The sequence below is a fragment of the Hibiscus syriacus genome, unplaced genomic scaffold (assembly GCF_006381635.1).
Source record: "Hibiscus syriacus cultivar Baekdansim isolate YM2019G1 unplaced genomic scaffold, ASM638163v2 tig00110160_pilon, whole genome shotgun sequence".
Taxonomy (NCBI): Eukaryota; Viridiplantae; Streptophyta; class Magnoliopsida; order Malvales; family Malvaceae; genus Hibiscus; species Hibiscus syriacus.
In genome coordinates, this window is record NW_024062608.1 from 3,828,146 (window position 1) to 3,844,817 (window position 16,672).

The 16,672-nt window shown below is 32.5% G+C and overlaps 2 protein-coding genes across 2 annotated transcripts; one reads left to right on the forward strand and one right to left on the reverse strand.

Moving 5' to 3' along the window:
* Positions 1 to 2,123: 2,123 nt before the first annotated feature.
* LOC120216538 (protein MAIN-LIKE 2-like) lies at positions 2,124 to 2,528 on the reverse strand. Its single transcript, XM_039213923.1, has one exon. It carries the CDS (start codon positions 2,526 to 2,528, stop codon positions 2,124 to 2,126), a length of 405 nt encoding a protein of 134 aa, XP_039069854.1.
* A 3,066-nt stretch (positions 2,529 to 5,594) lies between these two features.
* LOC120216472 (nitrate regulatory gene2 protein-like) lies at positions 5,595 to 8,323 on the forward strand. Its single transcript, XM_039213891.1, has 4 exons — positions 5,595 to 6,449; positions 6,888 to 7,091; positions 7,243 to 7,466; positions 7,592 to 8,323. The coding sequence occupies exons 1-4, from the start codon at positions 5,595 to 5,597 to the stop codon at positions 8,262 to 8,264; spliced, it is 1,956 nt and encodes a 651-aa protein (XP_039069822.1). The 3' UTR covers positions 8,265 to 8,323.
* The last annotated feature ends 8,349 nt before the right edge of the window (positions 8,324 to 16,672 follow it).

Here is a 16,672-nt window from a genome sequence, read left to right on the forward strand (position 1 = left end):
GATAAGACGTTTTTTTTAAAAAAAATCTATAATTGTACCTAAAATCACTTCACTTGTAATATGGTAATACATTGCATAGGAGGTGAAAAAAAATGGCTAATACAGTACCTAAAACCCGGATTTTAAGGAGCCGTTAAAGCGGTTCCTCGGGAAACATGAAAGGACAAATCTGTCACTCTACGCACTTCTCAATGTTGTCACAGATGTTTTGTTGCAACACTACAAGACATCATGAAGATTTTACCAAAAAAAAAATTATTCAACTATTTATTACATGTAAGGTACTAATCGACCCAATTTTATTGAATTAATATACTTTTTGATAGTGTGACAAAAATGAGCAGATCATTATCTGCACCTTCTTCGAGTTCGTTCGAGTTAGCATCATGTAAGAATTAAGTGTAGATTTTGGGGTTTTGACATGCGATGAAAACGCATATCATTATCAACGCATTCCATTATTTCATTGAATTATTGGATACTCCATCATTATCTAAACCCTGCGAATCAATCACCCCTCTCCTTATAAATAACATCGTTAATAAACATAAAACCACACCAAAATTTAATTTTATATTCTTCATTTTATAATTTCTCTCTATTAAGTTAAGTAAATTTTGATATAGTTCTTAGAAGATAAAATTATTTTTATTATATTATTGTCATTTTAAATTTAATTATTGGATTAATTTTTTTGTACTAATGATTTTGTTTTATTTAGTGCATGTATAAAATGGAAAGCGAGATCAAATCTCGAGTTATTTTCACGAGACGGTAACAATGTTAAATTGTGTTATTAAATTTACTATGAAATTTTTTAAATGTTTTAGCATTAGTTTATTTTTAAGTTCAAATATTATTTATTTAAATAGGCGTATTTAATCTATTGTTTTTGCATATATAAGATTCTCAATCTTTCAAACTTTAAAAATGAGGCGTAATTCAGCTATTGTTTACTATGATGGAGAAATTAGGGAAGATGAAACAAACATTGTTTTCGCATCAAATCATTCTGTCAGAATATCATTCAAGAGAAACATCACTCTTGAGGAGCTAATCACTAAAATTTCAAGGAATGTTCATGTTGGAAGTACTAGAGACTGTCCTCACTTCAGTATAGATTTCTAACAACAATATTTCCATTAACTTATACAACGTTTGAACTCTCCAACGATGACGATGTTGCTATGATGGTTGATTCTTAAAATCAAAATTCAGATGTCGATACACAGATGTATGCGACATTTGTTGAAATGTATGTGGTTTGTGGTATGTCATTATGCTCCTACTATGGGCTGTCTCAACAAATTGATCAAGTTGACAGCCCAACTACAGTAATGTGTAATGATTTTAACGTCATAATGGGAAATCCACATCATGGTAACATCCCATCAAGTTCAATGAGGAGACATTCATCAACAATTTGTTACGATGTCTATCGTAGTGGCTCCACGAACAATCCGTATGGCAACGTCGCTTCCAGTTCAAGGGGAAGACATTTATCTGCCAATTTTTTTACATGAATATGGGAATGTCATTGACACAACAATCTGTTCAGTACTCATTTGACACGATGCCTTCAAGTTCCAAGGGGAGGCATTCAACTATGAACTTCTTCAACTTCAATGTCGAGATGTCTGCGACACAACACTCAGTCCAAAACTCGTATGACACGATGCCTTCAAGTTCAAGGGGAATGCATTCAACTACCAGCTTATTTGACTAAATATCAACATCGCAGAGGAACCCTCATCTCTACTAGAAAAACCTCTTCGTGAGCTAGGTGCAGATGATGCTGAGAGTGGACTATTTGTTGAGCTAGAGTCACTGCTATTCAATATGAACTCCGATGATGATGATGTAGATGAAGTTCCAATAACTACGATACACACCGAACCTCCAACACACATATATGAAGATGACTATAGTGCAATGTACGAGCCATAATTTGCGGATATGCCTAATGTTGATGATTATGGATTTAACTCATCAGTCAATGATTGTGAGTTATATATCGAAATGGAGTTTTCATTGAAAGAAAAAACAATGATTGCTATTAAGAATTATAACATTCGTAATTTTGTTCACTCTAGAGTCGACCGATCCACCACTGAAAAGTATGTTCAACGTCCTTTATCGAGCATCAAGATCTCTCCTATCAGTCGTAATATGCAAGCCCGAACAACTCTTTTAGCATGTTCCTCGGAACAGTCTTCACTCAAATGTTCAACATATGTCACCAACCATGATAACAGTATTTGACCACCGTTGAAATTAGGAGGGATACCTCCAAGATACTTATCGTACAACGAATGATAATCACCATCCGCCACACCCGAAATAACATCACCATCTACTAGTAGCCCCCAATGTAAGGAAATATCCTCCAGCGTAATCGTACACTTCCCACACAGAAGATGGAACTTGTGTGTCTCCGGTCTCCACCTTTCGACTAGTGCATAAATAAGATTGCTTTCAAGGTTACAAGGTCCTTCATATCTAGCTATGTAACCGAATCCAGCCTCCATTAAATACAACCATACACGATTTGGTATCTCTAACTTAACATTTACGAATAAATGAGTCTAATATACAGTCATTCCCTTAATTAAATAAATAGTATACAAATTAAAATATAAACTAATACTAAAAAATAAATAATATTCTTAATAATTAACATAACACAATAATAAAACTAATACAAATTAAATAAATTGTTACCGTATCAGCAAAATGACTCGCGATATGATTATCATCTAAATGCAGCAATATGTAATTCATTTTATAACTGAAAAACATAAAAAAAAATTAGACAGTAAAATATAATAAAACAATTAATTATTTAATGATTATAATATAATAACAATAATTTTACCTTCTATGAATAATAACATAACCTACTTGAACTTTGTTCGAATGAGTGATAAGAAGATATTATTTTTGTTTTGGTGTGATTTGAAGGCTTTATGAGGAGTATTTATAGGGGAGGGGGATGGGGTAATTTAGGCTGACGATTGGGGGTAATTCACAATCCGTGCCTTCGCTGAGTGTCAGAACCCCAGAAAGATGTGGATGGTGATCCGAACTTTACCCTACGTGACACCATCTCGAACAAACCCTAAGAAGACGCAGATGATAATTCACACTTATTTACCACGTTGTCACAAAAGGTGTTAGATCAGTAAAATTAAGACGATAAGTGCCTGACAGATAATTATTTAATGGTCAGATTTTTTTTTGGTAAAAACACCCGACATCATACTGGAAAATAGGGGTGGAATAGGTCAGGCCAGGCCATGCTTAATAGGTCTGAGCCTGGCCTACGGTGATATTTGTAGGCCTGAGCCTGGCCTGTAGACTGTCAAAGGCTTTTATTTGGGCTCGGTCTGACCTGTTTAAAAGCATGTTTCACAATAAACATTTAATATTTCCAATCTAGTCAGTAATTTTAGAGTAAAGTCCCTATTAAGTCACTCTAATTTAGCGTATTTTACAAAGTAGTCACTTTAAATAGGCCGGCCTATAAGGCTTTTTAATAAGCCTAAGCATGGCCTATTTAATTTAATAGACTTTCAATGGCCTTTTTATTAAATAGGTCAGCCCAGACTTTATATAGGCCAGGCCGTAGGCTCCTGTGGACCGGCCTGGCCTATTCCGACCCTACTGGAAAACCCAAATTAACTTCGGTAAAAAGAAAATAAACAAACTACCTCAATTTAACGCATTAACTCAGTTTTTTTAATTATGTCAAATCAATTGTATTTATGGGTATGTAAGTATATATATTTTATATGTAGTATACATTTTTCTAAAATAAAAGTCATATATATATATATATATATATATATATATATATATATATATATATTCTTTTATATTTTTTTTTCATTTTACTTCTATTCTTAACAATGTAACCATTAAAATTTCTCACCCATTTTTTTCTATAAAGTAAAAACATTTCATTTCAAATATATTTTAAAAATATATATATCTAAATATAAAGTAGTTTATCATACGTTAAGAAAAATGATGACAACTTTATATTAACAATTTATTTAAAAATAAAATATTTAAAATATTTTTCTTTTTAAATAAACAATTAGTAAAAATAAGGATAAATTATGTATTTAGTACCTATACTATAATTTTGGTCCGTTATAGTATCTAAACTTTCATTTTTTTAAAATTGTACATAACATTTAGTTTTTGTTTCATTTTAGTATCTGCTGTTAAAAACTTAACGGACGTGTTGACGACACATAGCTCTGATAGATAGACGACCAATCTGAACAGTAGACTACGAGAGAATAATGAGTGGACCAACATAGTCTAGTTTTAAGCTCATCGGACAGTTGATGCAGAGATCAAAGGATGAAGAAATTGAAGAGTCCATCGTCGATTTGGAGAGATTGAAGCGTTTTCCAGTAAAACAGAAGACAACTCACGTTCAAGGGGTCGAAAAAGTATGGACTGGAAAATTTGGGCTTTACCGACCTACATATATGACGACCAACGACCAGTAAGCTCATCTATTATTTTTTAACGGCAGTGTCTTAAAATGAAACAAAAATTAAACGTTAGGTATGCTTTTGAAAAAAAATGATAGTTTAGATACTAATACGGATCAAAATCAATAATTTATGTACTAAATTCATAATTTACCCTTAAAATAAATTTATTGAGTGACATCAATTATTAAAATGAATATTATTTTATATTAAAATTTTGAAATCGAATAATTATATCAATAGAATATTAACAATTAAATAATATGATAAATATATAGTACTATTTACAATCACCTCACGCTATTAAAAAGTTAATTAAAAATAATAATGAGATAATTATTAACCAATATCTGGTGGATTAACTAAACCCTGATTGATTTCACAGTCTGAACAGAATTAGTATTTAACTGAAATGAAAAGAAATAAAAACACAAAACGAGGCTACCTCCTCCTCTGTGTATCCACTAATCTTAGATTCCACTTTTCTGACTTTTGTGTGTGTGTGTTTATGTCACTTCATTCACCTTTCATTTCCTTCTCCACAATCTCTGCAAAAGTTTTCAATTTCATGACTGGGCAATCTCTGCAAATTGCTTCAAGTTTTTTTTCTTTCAAAAAGTTCGAGCTTGGAATTCCCATTGGTTTCCTCTTAGCTTCCATCCATTAAAGTGCCTGATTTTATTACACCCCGACCACTCTTTTCTTCTGCATTGTTTCTAGGAGGTTTCTGCTTTCGTATGTCTGTCTGTCTGTCTTAGTTGAAAACTACTACTCTGTTTTTCCTTTGATATTTTCCTTCTACTAAGTCCAATAAATTTATCTGTGTTGTCTCCATCGACCATCGTCATTATAAAATATTTCTTCCAACTGATTTCCCTTTTGTTCTTGAGAAAAAAGCTCGCTCTATTTTCCTCTGTTTTCTTTGGTTTGACAGTGTTTTACACCCCCCCCCCGAAAAGGGGTTTCTTTACTAAAATGACTTCCTTAAGCTTACCCAAAGTTGGTAATCTTTTTCTTATCCTTTTGTGAGTAGAAAGATTGGATTAATTTCATGAGGGAGATCGTTTTGTTCTGAGTGAAGGGAAAATGGGTAGTGGGAACTCCAAAGCTGGTAAAAATGAAGCCTTGCGTCTATGTAAAGAGAGAAGGAGATTCATAAAGCTAGCTATTGATTCGAGGTATGCTCTTGCGGCCGCTCATGTTTCTTATGTTCAATCTCTTAGAAACATTGGTATAGCTTTAAGAAGATCTGCTGAATCTGAGATGTTGATAGAGTGTTCACTAATAACATCGGCCACTGATTTTGAGAGAACCCCATCACACTCCTCCTATCCATTATCTCCTTCTCATTTAGGAGCCGATGTTTCTTATTCACCATTGGAAAATGGAAGTCCCATTTCTCCGGTCACCACGAATTTGAGTTACATGAGAGCAGCGAATAGTGCTGCTGTGGCTGTTGAGTTGAATCCTGCTAATGGTACTTCTTTGGAGGATGATTCATTGCCAATGCCGCCGCCACCAGTTCCTCCTTTTGCGTCAGGCTCTTGGGATTTCTTTGACCCCATTGATGATTGTGAGGGCTTTAGATTTGTTGGAAATAATGCAGTTGGTGTGGATTTTGAGGATTTAAGAGGGATTGATCATGGTGGTGGTACTAGGCAGACCAATGCCAAGGAAGTGGGGCAGCTAGGCGCAGAACATAATGTTAATGGTCCAGCTGAAACTTTGGAGAGCCAATGTGCTCTTGAACAATCAAGTTCAACAAGGGGAAATGCTATTGGGGAGAAAGATTTATCAGCAGAAAGAGAAGATCCTTCTGAGTTTGTAACCCATAGAGCCAAGGATTTTCTTTCAAGCATAAAATATATTGAACATCGATTCTTCCGAGCCTCAGAAGCAGGCAGACAAGTGTCCCGGATGGTTGATTCTAACAAAATCAAGGTTGGATACTCTGAAGCTGAAGGTAATCCTTTCTGTTCATGAGCAACATTTTACTTCTTATTGAACTTTAAATTTTAGATTCGAGCTCTTTTATTGCCAATTCAATGCTAGTGCTGCATATAGTCATATACTACCGATTCCTCGTAAGCTAACATCTTACAATAAAATCTTTTGTCGTAGGCGGATCCTCGATGTTGCTGATAGCTTGGCGACCTGGTTGCTGTCGCGGGAAGACTGCTTTGGTTTCTCATGGTAAGCTCTTGCTTCTGTATGTACTGATTATGGTATTAGTTTTCTGATGTTAGTTATGGTAAGAGTTTCTATTTCATACAGGCAATTGAAGGTTAGTCTTTTTCAACTTAGTGGCCTTTTTACTCTTTTTACTTTACCACTTATGAATTGTATCGTTCTTTTCTCACGCCATAATATATTGCAGAGCCAATGCAACATGTAAGTAAAATCATCCACTGGAAGAGATCAACATCTTTGGGGTCTTCTTCATCGAGGAACCCACTAGCCACGGGTGATGCTGATGACAGTGCAAGTGATTTTATTGAAGAGTTCTGCATGATTGCCGGTAGTCATTTGTCCACCTTGGAAAGACTGTATGCATGGGAAAGAAAACTCCATGATGAAGTGAAGGTACTTGCCGAAATCACTTAAAAAGAAGTGTTCCGATTATCACCAAAGTGTTGTCAATATCTACCATTGCTAGTTGCTTGCTTTTAAAGTCATCTAATAAATAGTATTGTCCTTCAAAACTCTGACTTGTTAGCTTTTTTGCACCCGTTAGTCTAGTGAATCTATCAGGAAGGAGTACGATCAGAAGTGTGATCAGCTCAGACACCAGTTTGCTAAGGGTCTTAGCACCCGAGTGATCGACAAAACACGGGCAGTAGTAAAGGATCTACACTCCCGAATTAGAGTGGCACTTCATTCTGTTAATAACATATCAAAGAGAATTGAAAAAATGAGAGATGAAGAGCTGCAGCCACAGCTTGTAGAGTTAACTGAGGGGTAAGCTCCTTTAAGTCATAAGTTTTTTAATGACTTAAAGTTCACTCCCATATGCACTTGAAAATCTAGAGTTTACAGAAACAGTGGCATTCATGTCTGGACTAAACTCATGCTTGTCTTTGCAGATTGCTCAGAATGTGGAAGGCAATGCTAGAATGCCATCATTCACAATATATCATCATCTCACTGGCATACCATTCAAGGAACTCAACGGATGCGGCACAGGTAGATGCGCGGAGGCAGATTATGGCTCAGCTTCGGCAAGAATTCGAATGGTTTGGTGTTAGCTTTATTGACTGGGTCAATAGTCATGCATCTTATTTGGAAGCTTTGAATGGCTGGCTGCAAAATTGCATCATAGAACCGCAGGAACGCTCGAAAAATCGATATCCATTCTCACCTCATCGATATCTGGGATACGGGCCACCAATATTCGTACTATGTCGTGAATGGTCAGCTGGGTTAAAAGCCTTGCCAGCTGAGGAACTTAGCGTTGCCATCAAAGCCTTCATGTCGGATATTTTTCATTTAATGGACCAAGTAGACAAACTACAGAAGGAACACAAATTAGTTGATGCAAACAATGGAGAATCGGAGAGCAAAGACGGTCTTCATGCGATTACAGATGGCGATACAACCGATGATGCATCTTCCACCTTGAGCTGCATACAGGCGAGTTTGACTCGGGTTCTTGATAGACTAAACAAATTCTGCGAGGCCTCGGTCAAGATGTACGAGGATGTTAGACAAAAAAGTGATGCTGCTCGAATTGCATACCTCAAGTTGCAGGCCAACTAGATTCTGTAAAGCTGTGTGATGGTTAAATATAAGCAACGTTAAGATTTTGGGTTTTGGAAATAGATTAAGAAAAGTTGCTATTAGACATGCAGGATTTGATCATCTGCATCTTACAATGCTGATTTCGTTGTAGTTTAAATCAAATTTTCGTCGGTGTCTCCACCATTTACGAGAGGTGTACCATTAGAGGTGCCTCAAAGTTGAAGTCCCAGAGTTGTTGATGTGCTCATAGCTTGCTCTTTCTGATTTTGCTTGAAAGGTAATTACTTTTACTTCTTACATTGGGTATTTGGGTAACAATGTATATTGTAACGTGTTAAGGTTGTTTTATACTGATAATCAGCTGCTTACACTTGAACAGCTAGTATGGTAAGTTGAACAGCTAGTATTGGCTTTAATTTTCTGGACTTCACTTGGTTCGAAACCCTGAAATTTTGCTCTGTTTTGCAGACAACTCGGTAAGAGGCAAGAATTTTATTCCACAACGGGAAAAGATATGAACCCCAATAGCCAATGGATCTCGTAAATTAGAATCCGGTCTCACAGGTTTTGAACATGGAGGTGGATGATATTTTCTTGATCTAATTTCTTACCTCTCTTATATTTCTACTATAATTTTTTAAGTTCAAACGTCTAATAGAAAATTGTACGATTATCATATCTCAATCAGTATACCATCTAACTTAAACAATCGTCAGTTTCTTAATAGAAAAATAAGAGTTTGAATTATATGAATAGTCGGATGGTCATTTCGTAACTTTTGATAGTCGGAAACTCAATAAAGAATTGTCATATTATCGATGGACCATTTTGTAACTTTTAATAGCTAATGAAATAAACAAAACAACATCCTATAGTTGAGGGATAATTTGTGAACTTTATCTTTATATTTGTATTTTTAAAAATACTCAAAATATTAAAACTCTTAAACCACACTTTTTTTTTGAATTAATCTGGGATAAATGCAAAAGGTACGATTTGTTTAAAGATAATTATTAACTATTCTACATTGAACGCTCACACCTAGAGGTGTTCAAAAATACCAGATCCGGTTGACCCGACCCGTCCCTACCGACCAAAACTTAAAAAAATGGGGTAATTCTCTAAAAAAGTTACATGACCCGTGATTTTTTCAGGTAGTTGGGCTGGGTTTGGGTCGAATTTTTTATAACCGAGTACCCGATTTGACCCAATAGTTTTAATATATATAGTTTAAATTATATTTTCCTTTCATGTTCCTTAATATTTTTTATCTTAAAATTAAATTTAAATCCCTAAATTTTTCTTGGGTTTATATTATGTACTTTTAAGTTTTGCAATTTTCAAAAAAAAAATTATTAATTTTCAATATGGGATTCAAAAGAAAAATCACTATCAATTTTAATATTTTTAATATTTTCTTTTAGAAATAAACTTTAATATATATATATATATATATATCTAAATATCTCTCCTTAAAACTAACTTTAAATCATTAATTTTTGTGTATGAATTGTATATTATGAACTTTTAAAATTTTATGTATATCCTGTGTTATTTAAATATATATATATATATATATATATATATATATATATATATATATATGAATCGGGTACCCGTGATCCAAAAATACATGTACCTGGACTTAACGGGTCGAGTCACAGGTCGATATACTATCCGAAGAATCGGATAGCCAGTACTTCGGGTACCCGATTTTGAACACCCCTACTCATATCCTGATATTTTTTTGTGCTCAAACTCGAGATCTCAAAGAATAAAGACAATTCTTTTATAACAGAGTTCACTCTGTTCGTTTTTTAAACCACCTTAATTATTATAAGGATAATAACATTAATAAACCAAGGGTTAATTAATGGGATTTAAAAATAAAAAATAAATTATAAATTATTTAAATAATTTAAACCATTTATAAGTTTTATTAAATTTAAGTAAATAAAAATAAATTATCATTTGGTCGGATTTGAGAACTGTCATCTTTTTATGATAATAAATTTTAATAAACAATAATCTGATTAAAAGTAATAAATAAAATAAACGCATAAAACATCATTGTTTACGTCATCAATCATTTCAATTAGTATTATAGTGGCCAAACATATTCTGGATTTTTAACGCCCAAACTAAAAGAAGACACGAGTCATAAAGTCCGTTGAAAGTATTGTCATTAATTCCAAATCTTGTCCACAAACAAAGCTTTCGCTCTTCAATTAAAGTGCACATTTTATTGCTCACACACTTCGATTCGGCAAATGTGCCTCCATCGTATAGATTTTGATTTTTGTTGATACGAGATGATTTTAAGATAATATATGTTATGAATATTTTTAATTAATAAATAATTCACACATATATTTCATAAACATAACTATTTAAATTTAAAATAAAAAAATAATATTTTATCATTAAAATCATTATCTTTATTTAATTTAATTGAATAAATTAAATGTCACGTCGATTTAACATTAGCGTTGCGCATGGGTTAGGATTAGCTTGGGAATCGGGTCATTTCGGGTCATTTACAATAATTGAGGTTGCTTTCAAAGGAACCCTAAGTGAACAAATTTTAGAAGAACCAACTAACCTCAAATCGTATCAACCTCTGGTGCTTTGTTGCCTCACCCATTACTTTTATTACTTCAACACAAGTTGACAATTATTTAGGTCAACTGTTTTTTTTATAAAATAAATATCATAATAGTCAACTAATTAAACAATTCGATTATCGAACGCATTTCTGAATTAGTGGCAATGACATGGCTTGATACTTTTATAAAATTATTTAATATATTATTTTAATTATTTGATTTTAATTGATTGGTTGGCAAGAAGGTTTTGTAGGAATACTCGTTTTGGATTGATCCAGTATACAAATATTGCAAGCAACAAAAGAAATGAGACACGAAAAAAATTAGATTAAAGTTATTCAGTATGAGTGGAAATTTAGTGCCATGTTCGCATTTCAATTTTATTTAAACCAAATTATCCATCTCACTGTGTTAAACAAGATTACCAAACTAAACATCTTTAAAATAATACATCAAGAAGTTTGATTTTTCTGAAAGTAACAAGATTCCAAGTTATTTGGGTTCAATCTTTATTTGTTAATAAATTTATTTATTTCCGTGACACAATATTAAAAAGTAATTTTTTCACTCACTAAATATTTGTTGAATGGTCAATTATTCAAAAGAGATAAAATTGATAAAAATAAATAAATACGAAGAGTTGTATTTTTTTTGAATTATTTCGAATTATGACAAAATTGATAGAATGTAGAAGTTTTGAGGATTAAAAATATTATTATGTTAGACTACATTAGACATCCACTTCAATTTTATTGACATACGTCTTTGTAATAATATTTTAATTAAGTGACATGTTTGTAATTTTTGAAAGAAAAGTAACATGTTTGTTACTAAATCTATAATAAAGTGACCAATGGTATAGTTTACCCAGAAAGCTTCCTTGGTGCTCGTATAATTCAGAAGGAAAAGTTTATCAGTTAAAGTGTCAGATTCTTGATAATTTGGAGGTGGTCTTACAATTTATGGTGATTTCTACGGTAACTGTGAACTACTTGTTTAGGTTTGAATAAGTCATGTATTTATCTTCAACTTGGTATGGTCGAGATTCTAATCCATAATATTACACAAACTAATTAGAATTAAAATTTCAATATCGAATAATTAGCTAATCAAATTATAACTTCAAGAGTAAATTATCATCATAGTTTTAAATATGAACATCAGTAGTCAAATCATGCAATTTAGTATACTTTGAAATCATTTTTTAATATGATCGTCAATCAAAGACTAAATTGAATAATCTTAAACTTTCATTAATATTGGTATCGATATTGCTCATACGAGTATACGACATCGATATTTCCTTAGAACAATATTGATACTAAATACACGGTGTCAATACCAAATTATTTTTTCGAACTTCAAAGTTCAATTTGGTATCGATACATTGATCCAATACTAATACCATACAAGTACAATATCAATACCTATCCATGGTATCAACACTCTTTTATGGTTATTGGATTTGGATCCCTCTAATGTGTATCAATTCCACATGTGTAGTAACGATACTCAATGCCACTTTGATACCAAATAGTCATTCGAAATTTCGCATTGAACCTATAGTATCGATACCTCCCATTTTGATACTGATATCATATGCACCAAATGATCAAAATCATAGTTCATATATACTTCAATGTGCATCAAACTTGACCTAGACTATATGCAACATATGTATGATGTATTGCCATTCCAATTTATGAAACATATCAAATTCATCCATGTTCCACCAATGCATACACATTATCATCCTTGTAACATATATCCATTAATTACAAATTGTAATTCCCCAAGAGTTTTAAAATTATTTGATTATTTAACGAGATAATTAGAGATAAATAATGGTGAAATTATTTTTTTCTAACTTATAGATCAAGCATGTAAATGTGATTTTTTTTTATATAAATTGACTTTTATTGAAAGGATCTTAAAGATATCCAATATGAATAAAGTGCTAAATATCATTATCTTTAGATCTTCAAACATTATTTGATGCATTTTCAAATTATGTAGAAATAATTCTTATGCACGAAACAAGTTGAAAAAGTGTATGTCTAAGACTATTGACTTAATATATCCAGAAAATATGTGATTTGCTCCTACATAATAAGATATTATCTTGTATGAATATAGTATATAATGTATAGCTCAATTGAAAGGAGTATACATCAAATGAGTCAAAACGAAATATATTTCTATAAATTTTCCTCTATAATGATTTTTAAAAGAATAGTAATATAAATATTTAGTAAAACCTTTCAAATGGTAATTTGGAAGATCTTTCACTAGTGGATTGTCTACTTCAACATTTGAAAATTGTATTCAAGATTGAATTGTGAAGATTCAAACTAAAATCTTATGTTATGTTATCATAAGGGAGAGTAAATACGCGATGTACTATTTTCCTTAAAAAAGATTTAATTTCATTGATTTTTGCTAGTAAGATTTTTAATAAGGTGACATATTGTGTTAATTAAATACATGTGTACTATTTTTCTTTGTAACGACCCAAATTTTGGAGTCAATGTTCGAGTATTGACTATAGAATTTATTGAATAAATTCTTTATAACATTGAGATACATCGATTTGAATTTAAGTTTAATTGGGTAAGAAATAGTCTTATAGAAGATAAAAAGATGATTTTTAAGCTTAGAAAGAATATAAGAGGACCTAGAGGGCAATTTACCCATTTGAAAAAAGAATGGCTGACTTGTGAGGATTCTTTCTTCTTGTAGATGTGAGATTTGTGGAAGAGCAAAAAGGTTTTCTTTCCCTCTTCTTCTTTTCTTCATCCTCCATCATTTTTATTCTTTCTTTTTTCTTCTTCTCTTTCCCCTCCTAGAGCAAAACAAAGTAAAAAAAACTTCACCTTTTTTCATCTCATTCTCTAATCCAAAATTCTAGAGGTAAGATTCTTAATCTAGAGTTCTTGAGCTTCATGAAAAGCCCACATCTCCATAAATGATGTTCTTGAGCTCTCATGAAATTTTGGAAGGGTTTGAGCTCCAAAGGCTCATCCTATGGGTTTTTTTCCTTGATTTTCATATATTATAGTTGTTGATAACATCTAGCGTCTTTAGTTTTCATGTTAGAATGATTTGGTGGCTTTTGGGTGGTGGAAGAGTGTTACAATAACCCTTAAAGAGTAAAGAATTGTGAATGTTGGTTTTTGAAGGATGTATTTGTGTAGTTAGGAGTTAATGTAACACATTTTAACTCTTCCATACTACTTGTAATGCATATCATTTAGAATGACTTTCTTGTATGGGATGGAAAAACATGTGGGGAATTAGATGCTTTATTTTTTTATGGACATTTTGGACGTTACCATAGTGTAAAAATGATGTATGATGACCCCTACTAACTTTCATAAGCTTTAGTAACCAATTTAGACCTTAAAATAAATGTTTGGCGTGAGTTTGAGGGTGTTTCCTGAGCAAAACGGTGTATTTTTGGGCCACATTAGTGATATTTGATGAACTAGTATAGAAATTATTCATATTTTGGGTGAAAACTGGGTTTTTTGGGCCTCATTATCTATACTAGATGAACTGGAATCAATTATGATCCCTTGGTATCAATATTGAAGGTTGTGGTATCAATACTAGAATCTTAGTATCGATACCGAATGAACTGTTATCCATATCGAATGAGTTGGTATCCATACTAGATGAACTGAGATCCATATCGAAGATTGGATATTCATACCGAAGGCTTGGTATAAATACCTAAAGTGGTTGAGTGAACTTCAACATGTCAAATAGATTTGGGAGTGAGGAGTTTAATATCGATTTAGATCGAATATTTAGCTTGAGTGTGGTATATTAATGAAATGCCTTTAGGAGGTTAAAATTACCAAATTACCCTTATGGGTCTAAGTGAATGAAATAACCTATACAAGTAAGCGTTTGAGTTGCATATTGGTTAAATAATGATTTGGGATGTTTAACTCTATAATGATAACTTATTCATGAAGACTCGATAAGAATATTATTAATTACTAATATCAGGGTTTGTTGTGGGTAATATCGACACTCTATTAATAAAGTATCGATATTATTCATCGACTACGGATACCAAATGATGAGGTATTGATACTCTAAGTAAGGGTATCAATATTAGATTATTTCTCCCCAAGCATCAAATGTAAAAATAGAATTAATACCAAGTCAATATCGATACTGAAGGGCTTAGTATTGATACCGTTGAACTATATTTTGATATAACAAATTATGGAAAAAAATTTGGAATTGAATTGAATTTATTCAAAGTTTTCAAAAATAATTCAAAGTCCATTTGATTTGGAATTGAGCAAAAAATGTTTTTATGAATAGTACTGCACCGTGTGAATAGTAATGAATAGTACCAATGCTAAAAAATTCCAAAATGCAAAATGGGTATCGATACCTCTACAGTAGTATTGACACTGCTACTGTAAAATCAAGCCCAACAGTAAAAAAATTTCAAATATTACAAAGGTAGTATCGATACCCATTGAAGGGGTACCAATACTACTTGTTTTGGGTAGTTTTATTTTGCATAAAATGAATCCCCAACGGCTTCAAAACATTCCCAACGACTATATACTATTTCAAACTCATTCCAACTTATAAATACATGTTCAAGACACTTGAAGAAGATTGAGAACACCTATCCAAGTATTCAAACACAAGAGAAGAGTTTCTCAATCTTATTTCATCTTTCTCTTATAAATACTGTGTTCTTGTGAGCTTAAATTTTATAAACACCCTACCTTTGAGAGGTTTTCTTGTTTACTTATTTTATCCTTTTGTAAAAGGAAAGGTTCTAGCTGAGCCCTTGAAAAGATAGGGATAAGGTTCTAGTTTAGCCCATGAAAAACTAGGGAGTTGTAAAGGTTATCTCTTTGTCCTTGAAAAAGAAAGAACAAATTAGTGAATTTGTTGGAAAATCCTTGGTGAGGAGCTAGATTAGTGGATGTAGACTTGGTTGAGAAGTCAAACCACTATAAATCGATGTGCAAATTTTCTATCTTTCAATCTCCTTACTCTCTAAACACAAGAACCATTCCGACCCCTCTTGGCGAACTCTTTCAGTTGTCGATTCGAGCTTCTACAAATCCTAACAAATACCATTGGACTGATTTAGGCAAGAAGCCTAGTTTTAGTTTAAAGACTTGGGAAAGGGTCTAGGGCCATTGAAACACCTCTTATAAGCTTACAAGTGAAAACAATAAATAATTATGTTATAAACATATGAATGTTATGAAGTAAGTTTTCATAAGACTTATACATTTGTTTGATACTCGAGTTACTTGTGTATGGTGATGACGTACAAGTCGTCCATTCAATTCAAGAGTGAGTTGAGAAAAAATGCTATAAGAGTGACTAGAGAGTTGTTACCAACCAATCAACCCTAAGTTAAGTATCATGTTAATAATAATGTACCAAGTGAGTAGCGATGAATATTAATTGTCTTAAAGGCATAGAACACTAAAAGACTAATTAATCCTTGCAATACATTCTAAATGAGAGAATGAAAAAGGTAATGGCGAGTGAGAGGATAACCACACATGATTGGGATGATTTATGATAGTGAGTATCTGAGCTACCTTGTTTTCCCATATATAACAATAATTATTGTGTGTTGCCTATGGGTACCATTGTATATCTGTGTACACGATGTTCGTCTTGTGATTAGAAATATTCAAATATATCACAGTTAGTGCCAAGGCACTTGTTTCGCTATATGGGCGCAGATGCCCGAGGCACTCACAAGGAGTAAGTTTTAAAACTCACCCTAGGTACCTAAAGGTACCATAGGTAGGCTAGAGGAGA